Consider the following 16098-nt stretch of genomic DNA (forward strand, 5'->3'; position numbering starts at 1 on the left):
GCGACAGCTAGTGGTGTTCTGTTATTTTCTTTGTTGGGCCTGTCTTGTAGGAGGTGACTTCTGGGTACTCGTCTGGCTCTGTCAATCTGTTTTTTCACTTCAGCAGGTGGGTATTGTAGTTTTAAGAATGCTTGATAGAGATCTTGTAGGTGCTTGTCTCTATCTGAGGGATTGGAGCAAATGCAGTTATATCTTAGAGCTTGGCTGTAGACAATGGATCGTGTGGTGTGTCCTGGATGGAAGCTGGATGCATGTAGGTAAGTGCAGCGGTCAGTAGGTTTCCGGTATAGGGTGGTATTTATGTGACCATCCATCAACTCAGGATTGAATAAGGACTGGGAATGGCTGAGCCATTACAAACATTGAATCTATCTCCCCTTGTAAGTATTCTCACACTTCTTATCAAACTGTCTGTACTGGGCTATCTTGATTATCACTTCAAAAGTTTTTTTTCTCTTACTTAATTGGCCTCTCAGACATCGGCTGAGAGGCCGATGTCTGAGACCTGACACCTGACATCGGCTCACAGGTCTCTGCAGCCGGACTGGGGTCGGCTACCCCCGGGCTACTTCCGTGTTCCCCCTCAGGGCCTACCTCGTTGGCGACACCGGGTTCGGGCCAGTCCAGCAGCATCGGTTCCTCTGGTGCGGGGCTTGGGGCCCGGTCCGGCAGCTCTCCACCAGGATAGCTGGCACGGGGCAGGCTTGGTTCCTCCTCCTCGGGGTATCGGGCCTGGGGCAGGCTTGGCCAGTCCTCCTCGGGGTACCTGGCGAGAGGTAGGCTCGACCGGCGCGGTGGGGTGGCAGGCGGTTCGCGGCCTGTGGTTGGCTCCGAAGCGGGAGCTCGGCCCAGGATGTCTGCTCTCTCTGCCAGCCTGGCCTCCACTGAGCTCTGCCGGTGGGCTTTTATACTTCCAGGTCGGGGCCGTGACCCCGGAGGGGCGGGCCCCGGACCCAGTGGCTCCGCCCACGTTGGGGTTAGAGGAAGCTCGGCCCTATCCGAGACAGAGGGGTGCCACACCGGCTCACTACAGGGTGTTTTTTTAATAATGGGTCAATATCCTATTCAAAGAAGTAGAACGTTCACTCTTTCATGTAGAGCTGAAACAAATAAAAGGGAGACCAGATCTGAGAGCCGTGCATGAGCCCTGCAGCTGTGCTGACGGGATCATCTACAGGCTAGTGAATGCTGCTATTTTTTGGGAGGTGGTCAGGAGGACAGAAGACCTCTCTCCCCCTTTTCCCCTGGCGGCGGTGCCTACGGACTTAAAAAACATGGGCTGAGATTTTTTCAGAGCCAACTAGGGTGTTCAGCCACACAATTTGCATTCAAATTATTGGAAGTAGTGTGGCTAGATGCCTTAGTGAGCTTTGAAAATTTCAACCATTTAATTTGTCTACTATTGCAGTCAGCCAAAATCAGCTTCCAATTACATACACATACCAATTACCAAGGCTAATGAAGGCATAAGAGGGTAGCGTACTGCAGGGGTTCTCAACCTTTTTCCTTCTGAGGCCCCCCCCAACATGCCATAAAAATTCCATGGCCCACCTGTGCCACAAATGTTTTTCTGCACATACAGATTAAAAGCCAGGGCCAGTATTAGGGGGTAGCAAGCAGGGGAATGGCCTGGGGCCCAACACAACAGGCAGCCCTGCGAAGCTAAGTTGCTCAGGCTTCCACTTCAGCCCTGGGTGGCAGGGATTGGGCTTCAGCTTTCTGTCCTGGGCCCCAACAAGTCTAATGCTGGCCCTGCTCTTTGGTTTATTTTGGTGGCCCCCCTGAAACCTGGAGTGTCTCATTTTTTAAAATCAAATAGTAAAGTAGCAACTCAGAATTGTGACCCAAACACAGAGCTCAGATGGAAAAGAAAGCCCAAGGTAAATACTGGAAAGATAAGATAGTTGAAGATATTCAGAAGGGCAATATAAGAGCGGCTAAGGAAGTTCTGTCACATATGAGGCTTTAGTTAAACACCTTGGCCAAAAAAAAAAAAAAAAGCTCAGATTTATTTATGTATTTAATTAAAAATAAATAAATAATAATAATAATAGAAAGAAAGAAGAAGAAGAAGATGAAGATGATCACCTGTAGGGTGCCTTGTTCTTGGCAGATGAACCCGCCATCAGAAGGGCATAGCGTATCCAGATGTGCTCCAAGAGGTTAGGTAAGCATTCTTTTTTTAAATTTTACTACACCTACCTTCCACAGCTTCTTACAGTCATGTATATTATATTCTAATTCTTATGTGAGAGTCCTTTCCTGATCTTTAGCCTAATCATTTCCTTACATATAATTCCCTCCCCTTCCAAAACAATAACATGGACACTGATCAGTTCAGCATATTAAACCCAACCAAAAAAACACCCTAAACCACTCATCAGCCATTACTTTCTAGCCATCTGTCTTGGAAAAGATTTGCATCAACCTGATTCTGCAGTACCCAGGGACAAGCATTGCTATTATGAAGAAATCCGAGGTGTTCAGAACTCATTACATGTACTGTACCTCAATAATGTGAGCACCAGCCATCCTAAAAATAGGTAACATACTAATTCAAGAAATTACACACCCTACACAAGGGGTATGTTTACACTACAGCGGAACAACTATAGCACTGTAGCTGTAGCGTAGATACTTTCTACATCAAAGGAAGGGATTTTTCCATCAATATAGGTATTCCACCTCTCCAAGAGGTGGTAGCTAGGTTAACAGAAGAATTCTTCCGTCAAACTATCCATAGCCACACAAAGGGTTAGGCAAACCTAACTACTTTGCAGATGGTATGAAATGTTTCACAGCCCTGAGTGATGTAGCTGGGTCAATCTAATATTTAGATGTAAGCCAGGCCTTAAATAGAGCCTGGGGTATCCTTTTAAGACCCAAGAGTGGAGATTTATACAGAAAAGCTACTGAAAGAGTAAGATGCAAGGATAAGGACAAATAAATGACACTTTCTGCATGGCTAAAACCATTCAAAATAACTTTATAAATTCTGTCACATTTCTGATTTGTACATCGTTCCCTCTCATTCCTCAAGCTTGTTATTGAAAAATTCACAATCTTTGCTCTTTGTTTTCTCTGAAAGGCAGTTTAGTAAAACGCAAAAACAACCATCGGCACATTATTTACAAAATTGCAACATAATCTGCCCCCCCTTCAAAAAAATTAAGATTCTCGTTAACAAGATACTTCAACAGAATGTAAATAAATGCCACATCTTGAGCAGTGTTTTCTGAAGACACTTTATAAAGGTTAGCTCACTTTTGCAACTCCTGTACGACTGAGAGCGAGTCAAAGTTTCACTCACCATCGAGCAGGCTAAAAATACCACATTTCAAGTATTAAATCAACGTATGAGAAGTTTTTAAAGACAATCCAGAGTTTGATAAATAACACAATGGAAACAGTATCTCTCTTTATGTACTGAATATAAAAATGGTGTCCAGTTTTAAACTGTTAGCAAGACAGGTGCACAGACCAAAAATGTGATCAAAATAAACCCTAAAAACTGTAGCAACTTGAGAGCCCCCAAAGTTTAATATTTTCTAAGTCTCCGCTGAACTATGCTGCTGGTTTGGGGGCATTTGATTTATGTCGTTTGAATCTACAACTGTAGTTCATTCAAGACAAGAAATTCTATTCCCACGTGGAAAACAATTCAAGCTTCCTTCGGCAGACAAATCCTATTACATCCAGCTTCTTTACGTCTTCTTTTCAATGAGATGCAACTGCAGACTATTTATTCTCTCCAGAAGAATGTCCTTGGCCAGAATAACCCCAATTTGTCTCATGATGGGTCTTACTTCAATTCTCCATTTCGTGCAGATCTTCTTCAGTGTCTGTCTTCTTGTGTTTCCTCATATGTTTATATTTCTCAACATATGCCTTTACCAAATTGGCCACCTTCATAGGATTGATTTCTCCACTTTTGCTATGACAAATCTAGAGAGCAAAAAACAGGTAATTCAGTTAATAAATATTGTTACAAGAAGGGTGAGAAGGGTGTCAAACTACCACTTGTACTTCAGACCTGCTTTCCCAATTATGCATTCATTGTGTAGTATGAAAAACTAGCTAATAAAAAGCATAAAAAATTAACATGTGAGCAGACACTATATAGCACTGTGTGCACTCCAAGTCTATCCTTTAGCTGGCTTTAGTAGTAACTCAACCATAACAGAACATAGATGTCAGTCTAAGCTTGCTCCGCAGAAAGGGCTCCTCTGAGGTTTTCCCTAGAGGATTTCTGTCACTGGAGCATGATTCTCATAATTTCAGAAAGACTTTGACTCCTCTTATGTACCTACAATGAAGCTTATTGGATATAATATCAAAGTGGCTTGGCAAAAATCTCTGCATGTCTATGCAGAACTCAAAATCCTGACTCAGAGTGACCCAAAATAAAAACACAAAAAGCTACATTTAAAAGAACATTTTACAGTTGCAAAGTCAAACGCTCAAAAGTTAGGAAATGCCAGAATTCAGGTTGCCTGTGCAACCTTAATTCAGCTCCCTTGTGTTTATGCATTTGATATGGTCTTTAAACTCATGATCCACATATTGTATGTTCCACAGGCCTCCTACCTTATTCAGGGAGCAGGATGGATCTGCTCTAGCAATGAATCAGGGTTGTGTAGAGAAGCAGCCTGTTGTCTGTAGGACAGTCAGCTTAAATTTTTGCAGAAGTTGGAATGTGTGCAATGAAGGAGTCAGGAGATTGCAGGAAGAGGAAGGACAGTCTCGTGGTTAAGGCAGTTGAAAGCTACCTTAGAGAACTGGATTCCATCCCTGACTCTGCCATAGAGTTTCTATGTAATGCTGGGCAAGTCACTTAAACCAAACTTTTCACAGGTGATCTATAATTATGTGTTCCTTAATTTCGGAGTAGCTGACTTGCAGAAGTGCTGAGCATGAAGTCAACAGGAGCTGTGCTTTGAATGTATGAAGTGCTATACAAGGCTAAGAACTCTGAAAAATCAGCTCCTAGGTTTCTCAAATTGGGCACTCAAAATAGTGGATTCTTTTGGCTTCTCGTGCCTCAGTTGCCTATCTGCAAAATGGGGATAATACCACTCACCACCACACAGAGGTATTATGAAGATAATATTTGTGAAGCACTTGGATACTATTGTAATGAACGCCATTAAAGCCCATGAGGAAATTAATAATTGTGTCTTGGAAGAAGAATTTGATTAGTGAGCAACAAATAAGGCCTAAAGCCACACACAGAACAGTAAGCATAAAACAAAATATTAAAAGCTGCTCAAGAACTGAGCACTGTACTGCATGATCATGTAATTAAAGACTGCATCATAATGAACACACACAAAAGGGCAGAATTCAGGTTGCACAAGCAACCTATATTCTGGCATTTCCTAACTGAGTACTTGACTTTCCAACCTTAATGTTTTTTTAAAATGTAGTCTGTGTGTAATTTCCTAGGTTTTTCAACAAAGCAAATTGAAAGTATAGAAATTCAATTACGTGGCATCATGTACACACCCCCATAGGTCAACAGCAGGGTTAAAACCTTTGCATCAACTGCACAGACCTAATAGACTACCTGATAGTAGTAAGTTGTCACCCTCTATCACAGGGGTAGGCAACCTATGGCACACGTGCCAAAGGCGGCACGCGAGCTGATTTTCAGTGGCACTCACACTGCCCGGGTCCTGGCCAGCAAGTCTGGGGGGCTCTGCATTTTAATTTAATTTTAAAGGAAGCTTCTGAAACATTTTAAAAACCTTATTTATATTACATACAAAAATAGTTTAGTTATATATTACAGACTTATAGAAAGAGACCTTCTAAAAATGTTAAAATGTATTACTGGCACGTGAAACCTTAAATTAGAGTGAATAAATGAAGACTCGGCACCCCACTTCTGAAAGGTTGCCGACTCCTGCTCTATGGGGACCAGCATTTAGACTAGGATGAGACGCATACTGTGCCAGTAGAATTCACTGATATTTGCTGACAGCAGAGGAATGGCGAGACTCAAGAATCTCTGATTCTATTCCAGAATCTGGAGGTGAGTATCATCTAGTAGGCACAGACTATTTTGCCTGTTTCCCTGCAAGCTTGATCCCTTCTGCCCTGTCCCAGTTCAGTTTCTTACATATCCCTGGCTCCTTATCCCAGTACCATTAGCCTTTTTCCCCCAATCTACAGTTCCACTCATCAGTCCCCAGTCTCCTTGCCCCATCGATCCTAGTAACCCCCTCCAGGCTCCCTAAATCCCAATCTCTCCCTCTCACAGTTCCCTCCTCCCAGTTTCTCGTCCACTCTCTCCCGCTTCCTCCTCACTGACTCCCACTCACAGTCATTCTCCTCTTATTCAATTTCAGCCTCCTTTTGCCTACCCCATCCATCCCTGGCTCCTTGCCCAGCCTAGCTAGCCCAGTCTCCTCATCCAATATCAATGGTCCACCCCCAACTCTTGTTCTCCACCCCTCCATTTCCCCCATTAGCTCCTAGTTCCAGTCTCCCTCCCCCTGGTTTCAAATCTGTCTCCTTGCCCAACCAGTCTCAGCCTAACCTCCCCTGCAGCTCCCAATCTCAGTCTCTTCCCAGCCTGTGCCAATTTTTCTCCCTCACCCATTCCCTCCCAGTCTCAGACTCCAAGCCTGAATCTAACCTTGCTCTCCCCCAGTCCAGTTTTTATTCCCTCTGCATTTGAATCAGACAAGTTACATGGATGCCAGCAGGGAGGGGTCATTGAGAGTGCAGAAGAGACAGGCTCCCTGCTCTCACTGCCAATGCCCCGCCCACCCCAGAGCAGCTGGGAGCAACCATTTCAAGGAAAGTCTGACTTTGCCCCTGGAGCCCTGGGCTGGAGTGAGCATGCTCAGCCTCTCTGTGGGGATGGTGCATGCGCAGCCTGGTCAGCACTAAGAGGCTGAGAGAGGCTCAAATGAGCTCAGTGAAGTTAAAATCTTCTTCCATTTTACAAGCTAAAACTAAAGAAATCCAAGTATGCGTGAACTGCGATTTTTCAAAGGCTTACAACTTGGGCAGATCTTCAGGGAGATGGCAAAAGGCACATCCTCGATGTGAAGGCCACCTCCTGCCAAAATTCAAGTCCCTGCTCCAAAGCTTGGGGACATGAGCTGTTCCAAGAAAAGATCACAGAATTTAGCAGGAGAAAAAACAACGTATACTTCCCTAGCTCATTCTTGGAAATGAGACTGTTTCGGCTGAAATTTTCCTAAGAAAATTCAGCCTGAGGCAGACTCCCAACATGGAAAATCTCAGCCCAACCAGTTAAAGCTTGGCAAAGTTATTAGCAACCGAAAAACAGGGTATTAAAATAGGAAGCGTCAGAGAACTTTAATAATAGGTGATTTTATCAGACCTGCCTAAAACACCTAGTTCTTATGTTAAAGCTCTGCAAGATCCCATGCAGAGTTCTAGAATCTGCCACTCTGTTACAGCATGCAACTACAGTAAATGTAATCCAAGCTTTGACACTAACTGTCCGCAGTTCCCCTTCTGTTTTAAAAGTCAACATTTCCTTTTTTACCTTTTGTACTGCTTTTCGGAGAATATCTTTGTATTCCTCCTTGGTAATCTCCCTCTTCTGGTAAAAGGGCTTAATGGCAAGTTTCACTTCTTCCACAGCCCTCTCCTGCATGTGGAGTTTCTTCATATACTACAAAGCAAAAATGAAGAATGAGTAACCCAAGATTATCTGTAAGCAGCCTCCGGAGTCCAGCCCTATTTAAAAAGTCAGCTGACAAAGTGAAGATTTATTTCAAGATTTAAAGAGTTACAAGTGAAGTGAAACACACTTATAGCGAACTAGAATGAAAGTCACACGTTGAGCAAACTACAATTCCTGCTTCAGTGAACCCCTGCTCAGTGCTAAATTACTCTGAGGGTTCTACTGTATTTTGACAGTCATTCCTCAATTCACTTGTTTATTAATTTTTTTGGACTAACCTCCCTAATCCAGCAGCCTTGAATGTGAAGCATCATCCATTGATAAAAAGAGTACCTAAAAGGCTCTGAGATTGTTTATGAAGGCAAATCACAGCTGGGAAGATAATACTTCAACTTCAAATAGCTCTAACATTACACAGGAAAGATGGGTAGTAGAGAGATCTCCAAGATAAAGTATTACAAATCACATCAAAAGCAGCTTACAATTCTTCCGTTGTAACTGAATTCACACTACATAAAAATTGCTGCTCAGTCATGGATTTTCAGTGCTAGTAAGCCATTTTTTTATGGACCCAGCAGTAGATATAGTAAAAGTGATTTTTAGGACTTGCACATAGGTGTTAATAACTATTACAGGCCCAAAGATAGATAGTGAATATAATCAAGAAACCCAACTCAGCATCAAGGCAGTAGCAGTGGATATAATGCAGGTAGGACAAGTAGTAATGAACTTAATCTATAGCAAAGGAAATTAGGTTATGTTAGGGTAGGTCTACACTTACCTCCGGGTCCGGCGGTAAGCAATCGATCTTCTGGGATCGATCCCTCACGTCTTGTCTAGACGCGATAAATCGATCCTGGATCGATCCCGGAAGTGCTCGCTGTCGACGCCGATACTCCAGCTCGGCGAGAGGAGTACGCGGCATCGACGGGGGAGCCTGCCTGCCGCGTCTGGACCCGCGGTAAGTTCGAACTAAGGTACTTCGAATTCAGCTACGTTATTAACGTAGCTGAATTTGCGTACCTTAGTTCGAAGTGGGGGGTTAGTGTGGACCAGGCCTTAGATAGTTATCCTTATTATTAGAAAGTTTTTCCTGCTAAGTACTAGAATAAGTTACTGAAGGAGGCTGTGGAATTTCTGTCATTGGAGGTTTTTAAGAACAGGTGAGACAAACTACCTGTCAGGGATGGTCTAGGTAACCTCCTGAAGTCCCTAAGTAAAGGGGGATGGACTAGATAACCTCCTGAAGTCCACTCCAGCTCTACATCTCTATGATTCTCTAACTAAAGTATATAGACTTCTGCTGTAGCCAAATTATGTCCATTTCAAAACAGAAGAGAATGAATTCAGGTATTTATACAAGTTTGAACATTCTGGCTTTCAGGAATTTACCATTTGGCATTTGGTAGTAGGTCAAGCATCCCAAATGTTTTAAATTGCACTCAAACTCCCCTGCAGAGAAATTTCACACTTGTGGTGGTTTGATGCAGTCCTAATCAGTTTCATTGTGATGGGCAGGGGAGAGGGGTAGATGGCTATGCAGAAAAGAGCCTCACCTCCTCTTTCTAAGAGCATTCAGCTACAACAGAGGTCTGCTCCTGTGGTCTAGCAGAAGCTGCAGAGTGAAACTAACTAGGGCAGAGACCTAGGAAGGGGTCTGACACAAAAAAAGAGTTGTCACACAGAGGAAGACCCAGATAAACCAAAGACGAGCTTGGTCCAGTGTTCCACTGGTAGCACAGTGATCCAAAGCAAAGTTAGTCACTCTGTGGCAGTAGGGCCAGTGAAGTCACATGGAATGAAATATTTGTGACCCTAAAGCAAGTTAAACAAAACAGAACATCTCATTCATCTCTCATTTCTGATTATAGTGACAAGCCACAAAAGTGTTGCTCATGATTTATGAGAACACACAAATGCCACAGTGGGATTGGCACAGCCTGAGTACATAACTCTGAATATATGTTAACATCAGGGCTTTCACTTACTTCTTCATTTTTTGTTTTATCCAGTGGAGGGTTAGGTGCTTTGATTTTCTCTTCCACGTCTCCAACCGAAGCAGTCTGATTTCCTGGTTCAGAAGCCGTAGCCAGGCTGTCTGGCTCTGGAGTCAAACTCTGTCCTGCCACACAGCCAAGCAGAGGAAGACTCCCCTGCATTATGAACTGAACTGTGGGCTGACTGACTGGTGCATAGGGTGGCAGGCTTGAGGGCAGAGGTGGTGTCAAAGGTATGTTTTGACTGTACACCTATGAAATAGAGACACTCTTTGGCAAACGCTTCTTGATATTACAGTGCAGAAAAGCAGAGTTTAGGGAATTTAAAAGCAGCTTTTACCCACTGAAACAGAGAAGTGACTTACTGCTAAACATTTCTTTAAGTCAAAAGGGCTGAGGTTTCCATGCCACAGCAAGACTTCTGTGTTCCAGCAGCCAGCACTACTCCTACTCAACTTCTCACTGGTGGGCAGCACAGATGGACAAGCATGTATAATATGAACCACGGCCAAAAAGCTGGGTTTTACAGCAAGACAATTTGTTCCTCAAAAGCAAGATTTTGGGGGGCAAATAAATGCTGGAAAGCAGAAGCTATAAGTATATTGCAAAGTAAAGGAATGAACTTTGATTTTTAATCTAAGTGTGAGGACGGTTTGAAGGAATAAGCAGTTAGTGGATTGCTGAAGTGCATGGGCTGTATGGAATGTACTACACGCAGAGGAAGGAGCAGAATTCTGTAATGGAAGGGGCGGGGCACAACGAGGTCACGGATGAGGTGGAATGGCCTTCCATGACACTTCGCTTTTGGAGTGGGAACCAACCTGAGAGGAATCTAGATCAGGAAACATAGGCTCAGGAATCATATAATTGGTTGGAGGAGGCTCATTTAACTGCACCTGATTTAATGTTTGGCTCAAGTCCTCTGCTTTCCAGGCCCCTTCCTTTGCTCTCTGAAGTTTGTAAAACGGCACCCCTAAAATTCCCAAGAAAAAAGCATTTAAGAACAGTGATAAAACCCAAATTCATCACAAGTACAAAGTGAGCTGTAAGAAAAGCAAAAATCTAGCACTGTGATTGGCTAAGAAAGAATTCTGTGCAGTGACTAATTTTATATTTCACAACTTCTGCTAAGTGAGGATTTTCAGATGCAAAAAGAAAATCTGATTACACACACTAGCCCACTTTTTCAAAAGTAACTCGTGATTTTGGGTGACCAGCTTGAAACACCTGAATTTTAGAGGCTGCTCATCACTTTTTGAAAATTATGCCCCATTAAGATGTTTGGGATGCAGTTCTCCTCTGAAAGAAGTTTAACAGCCTGACAGGGACGGCCTATGTTCATATTGTCTCAATGATTTCCATATCGCATGTGCTAAGTGAAAAGATGGTTTTTCTCTCAGTCTTGCAAACTCAACCTGGGCTCAGAGTCCAGCTGGATTCTTTCCATCACAATCACACCCAGCACCAAGGCTCCGCAGGACAAAGAAGGTCTGTGGCTACACCTGAACAATCTCACTGCCTTTCAATTACAAGCCAAGAGACACTTGTGCAAGCCTACTGTTTTACTGGGTTTGCACAAGTATAACTGATTGGAACTTGTCAAATAATTCAGTTGATGCACAAGAAGGAACAAAATCCAGTTACATCCCTCTTCGCTGTGTTAGTGCTGCAGGAACAAGAGTGAAGAGCAGTTATTTGTGCCACTGGTCACTTTAGACAATGAGAGACCTGGTCTGCACCTAAAAATTAGATTGACCCAGCTACATCGCACAGGGCTGTGAAAAATTTCACAACCCCTCCCCTCCTCCCCGCAAGCAGATGCAGCCTGGCTGATGGAAGAATTCTTCCAACTACCTAGCTACTGCTTCTCACGAGGGTGGATTTACTACAGCAATGGAAAAAACCCTTCTATAGCTGTAGCAACTATCTATGCAGTGTAGTTGCAGCTGTGCTGCTTGTAGGGTAGACATGCACAGTTATGACAATGACTTTTCTTCAGAGTTTCACTACAGAAGTGCGAGACAGCTTTCTATTTCACTGACACGGTCCCTTACAGACAACATACTCAGTGCATTATGATTATGGATATGATTTTGTCACAGTAAAATTAGGAAAATTCCCAGAGAAGTCATAGTAAAAATGTACAAAATCATGGTATGGTCATGGTGAGGCTGAAGCCTGAGCCGAAGTAGTCAAGGAGATCTGTTAAAGTCACAGAATCTGTGATCAAATCATATCCTTAGTTATGACTTGTTTGTTTTGCAAAAAAAAAAAAAAAAAAAAAAAAAAAAAACTTACTTGGTGTTTTTTCAGCAGTCAATGCATCACTTTCTTCCTCTTGTAAATTCCATGTAACCCTTTTCACAAGTGCTTTAGCTTTCAACACAGGACCCTGAGGTACTGCCTCCAGCTCAGGTTTATTTACATCATTGGCTTTTTTATCTAACACAGGACACTCATCATTAGCATCTTTCACACACTCTGCAACTTTATTTTCAGATAAGCTTTGGGTTGGTGTTGCCTCACTTTCATCCTGCACAATAACTTCCTTCTCTCGAGGTGATTCTATTAGAGGTGAACACTCTTCAATATCTTCTATTTTAGTTGTAGTTTCCTCCAGGTTCACACTATTGTGGCTACTAACCACAGCTGAATCAGTCCCATCTATTAATTCCCTCTCAAGGGAAGCGTCTATATTGTCGTGTAAAGCAAGAAAACTTGTGTTCTCTGGCAGCGGGGGGGCAGCTTCATTTGTAAAATCCTCAGAAATGTGCTCCATCTCTGCACTCTCTTGGGCATTTTCATGATGTACAGCAGTCTCGCTTGGCGTCTCCTTTTCAGGTATGATGGCTGATTGGAGGTTTAAGGAAACATCTTCTGGCGTTGGCTCTTCCAGCTCTTGTTTCAAAGAATGACAATGCACAAAAACACTGGATACATTGTCATCTGACGACCTCTGATCCTTCTCTGGAGGAGGAAGTGATGTCACCTGTTTTGGCTTGTGCTTTCTTTCCTTGGAGCGTGATCTAGATCGTGGTCTTTTCCCCCTAGATTTAGTGCTTTTGTGCTCCCTGGACCTCGATACAGAGGGCGACCTAGATCTCCATTTTCTCCTTTCCCGTGACCTGGATCTTGATCTCTTTCTCTCCCTTGGCCTTGAGCTACCATCTTTTTTATCATATCTCTCATAGCTTTTGTCTCTCCTGTGCTTCCGCCTTTTAGTTCTCTCAATGCTATTTGATCGGGAACGCTCTCTCCCTCTTGATCGAGAGCCAGATCGCCTTTTCTTTTTTCGGCTTTCATAAAACTCAAAAGAAGAGCTGTCAGGACTCCCTGAGCGTGACCTGGATTTCTTTCTGTCCCTGGACCAGGAACCTTTTGATTTTTTGTCTTTCGTTTTATCCTTTGCTTTCTTTTTTTTTGATCGTTCATGACTACTTGAACGATCACTAGACGACCGCCTGTTCTTGGATTTCAGTTTGTGTATTTTGCTGTAGTCCTCTTCAGCTGACCAAGAGGCGGACCTGGAGCTTCTTTCCTTTGAGCGTGTTCTCGACCTGGACCTTGATGGGATTCTCTTATGTTCTTTGAGAACTGCCTTTTTTCTTTTCAATCTTTTCCGGCTTCGGGAGCTGGAGTTTGACCGGGATCGGGAACGTGACTCTCTCTCCATTTGTTCCCTTTTATGGATTTTTTGTTGCCCATCATTACTAGAGGGGCTATCTGGCTCCAGCTTCACATTAGCTCTAGCTAGGTCTCCTGCATCAAAGAACACACTAGGACTTTCTCTGCTTTCTTCTTCTAAATACTCCAGGTTAGAAGTTCGTTTGACTGCAGATGAAGTACAGGGCCTGCTTTGCGCTTCTTCCTCATCCATTTTCTCTTGTTCAGTATCAGAGATCTGTTCCACAATCCTACCCTCTATTGTCACATCATCATGAGACTCTGTGTTACTTGATGGAACATCAGATGATTCAGCACCCGATCCAAAGATATTTTCTACCGTGTAAGGGGTAAAACGACGTACAGTTTGAAATGTTTGAACTCTGGGATTTTCAATCGAAATGGTTCTGGTGATGTTTGTTAGCGGCACTCCTGAGACAAGCCTTTCAGGACTGCTGTTTGTTGAACTTGAATCTGAGCCTGTTGGATCAAAGGGATCGTATAATATTTCACTTTTGATCTGCTTTGGTTTTTTAATTGAGAAGAGAGGGGAAGGATTCTCTCTCTGTTCCACTTTGTTGTCTACAGGGCGGAAGGTATTACAAAACCCAGGATTAGACAGTCTGCTGGAATGCCCTGCATTTCCAGGGATATTAATCTTAAAGCTCTCAAAAGAAGAGCTTACACCTTTACTCCTTGATGACCCCAACAGTGTTGTACTTCCATAGACACCTGTATTTGTGGAAAAAGAGCCTCCACTTGTGTGTGTCTGTTGTTGAGATTCCTTGGTATTTGACTTGTTGCTTTCCATCTTGCTACCTTTTCCTGACTGATTAGTGCTCCCTTTGCCAGTCAGCTGGGTTATACAGGAATTGGGGATGTCACAGCTTTGGTTCCCTGAAGGTTCTGATTCTGAATGCCTGCTGACAATTTCCTTTTTAATCTTTGGTATCCTGGGAAGCTCAGAGATATCAATCCTCTTAGGAGCTGCTGGTTGTAGCAGCTGTCTCACAGCTACACTTTTTGAACTCAAATTAGAGTTATTGTTGAAGGGTTTCGAAGAGGGCACAGCATGTTTAGAATCCCCATTAAATCTAGGCATTTCATCTGATTTTAGACCAGGTCTGCTCAGATTTGCCACACTGAGAGTCTGAACAGATCTAGGAGTCATTGAATATTCTAATCTAACAGCTGCTCTCCCCGCTATTGTCTGTGTGGGGTTCTCTGCCTTCTTGAACCTGCTTAATGAGGATGATGTTGAAAATAAGCTTGATGAGGTGGGTCTGGTGTGAGGATTCAGCCCCAACGAAACTGAAGGTTCTGCACTGGAGCTGCTTGCTGTGGTCCCTGAGTGCAATGTACTTGGTTGAAGATTTTCTCCTAATCCATCTTCCACCCTCAAGTCACTAAGTGAGTTTCTCTGCCGTGACGGAACTAAAACATACAAAAGAAAAAGATAATCTTTTCAACATTTACTCCTCTTATTCCAAAATGAAAGGAGCATTAACTCTGTACTAGTCTTAATCTTCCACTTTTGCCTGTTGAAGCATCCTTGGCAACAGCAAGCCACCATGCCCGGTACCATTTTAGTCAAATGCTCAAGGCTTATGTTGGACAATGGTGTCTTTGTGGCAACCAAATATCACTAGTAGAGTAGCAAGTGCACTTGGAAACACCAAAGGGCATATAATGAGACTGTTTCTAATCTTTTAGCCATAGACTGATTAACATATGTCGACAGTGATATGTGGGGAATTAAAGGACAATTAGCTTTAAGAATTATGTTTAAGATTTCAATATGAACAGATATTTTCCAAGATAAGAATGATTAAGTCAGGAGAGTGAATGTACCTCAATATATGAATACAGCACCTACTCTACCAAGTATTTAATTTAATTTTCTTGCCAAGCTCCTCATCGCTGTACTTTGAGCTGTCTGTTCATACCATTCACCGTGTATTTCACAAATAAGGCGGCAGTAAACATGTGAAATTCCAGGAAAATTGGGTTTTAAGGTCCCTTTGCTTCATCCAGTTCACTCAGAGTTGTGACAAATGACAAAACAGCTACAGTGCAGTACTTATATATAGGGCCCTACCAAATTCACGGCCATGAAAACATGTAATGGACCGTGAAATCTGGCCTTGTGTGTGCTTTTATCCCATACTATACAGATTTCACAGGGGGAGACCAGCATTTCTCAAATTGAGAGTTCTGACCCAAAAGGGAGTTGTAAGGTTATTTTAGAGTCACAGTAGTGCCACCCTTACTTCTGCACTGCCTTCAAAGCTGGGCAGCCAGAGAGCGGTGGCTGTTGGCTGGGTGCCCAATTTTGAAGGTAGCACCCTGCCAGCAGCAGCACAGAAGTAAGTTTGGCAATACCATACCATGCCACCCATACTCCTGTGCTGTTGCCTTCAGAGCTGGATGGCCAGAGATTGGCGGCTGCTTACGGAGGGCCCAGCTCTGGAGGAAGCCATGGAGAAGTAAGGGACAATACTGTACCATACTATGCCATCCTTACCTCTGTGCTGCTGCTGGCAGCAGCTCTGCCTTCAGAGCTGGGCTCCCAGCCAGCAGCCACCGCTCTCCAGCCGCCCAGCAACGAAGGTAGCGCCACCACTAACAGCAGCGCAGAAGTAAGGGTAGCAGTACCACAACACCCCCTACAACAACCTTGCGATCCCCCTCCCCACACACACACACACACACAACTCCTTTTTGGGTCAGGACCCCTACAATTACAACATCGTGAAATTTCAGATTTCACTA

General features: G+C 43.4%; 1 protein-coding gene across 2 annotated transcripts in view; it reads right to left on the reverse strand.

Annotated features, from left to right (window-relative positions):
- Positions 1-2966: 2966 nt before the first annotated feature.
- Positions 2967-16098, reverse strand: part of PHRF1 (PHD and ring finger domains 1) — a 42835-nt gene continuing 29703 nt past the window's right edge. For both annotated transcript variants that reach the window (XM_054026960.1, XM_054026961.1), the window contains 5 exons: positions 11962-14760; positions 10560-10636; positions 9655-9915; positions 7526-7654; positions 2967-3945 (listed from right to left, as the gene is read on the reverse strand). In XM_054026960.1, coding sequence (XP_053882935.1) covers positions 3808-3945; positions 7526-7654; positions 9655-9915; positions 10560-10636; positions 11962-14760 — 3404 coding nt within the window. In that variant the 3' untranslated portion in view covers positions 2967-3807. The remainder of the gene's footprint in view (positions 3946-7525; positions 7655-9654; positions 9916-10559; positions 10637-11961; positions 14761-16098) is intronic.

Source organism: Malaclemys terrapin, chromosome 4, assembly GCF_027887155.1.
Source record: "Malaclemys terrapin pileata isolate rMalTer1 chromosome 4, rMalTer1.hap1, whole genome shotgun sequence".
Classification (NCBI taxonomy): Eukaryota; Metazoa; Chordata; order Testudines; family Emydidae; genus Malaclemys; species Malaclemys terrapin.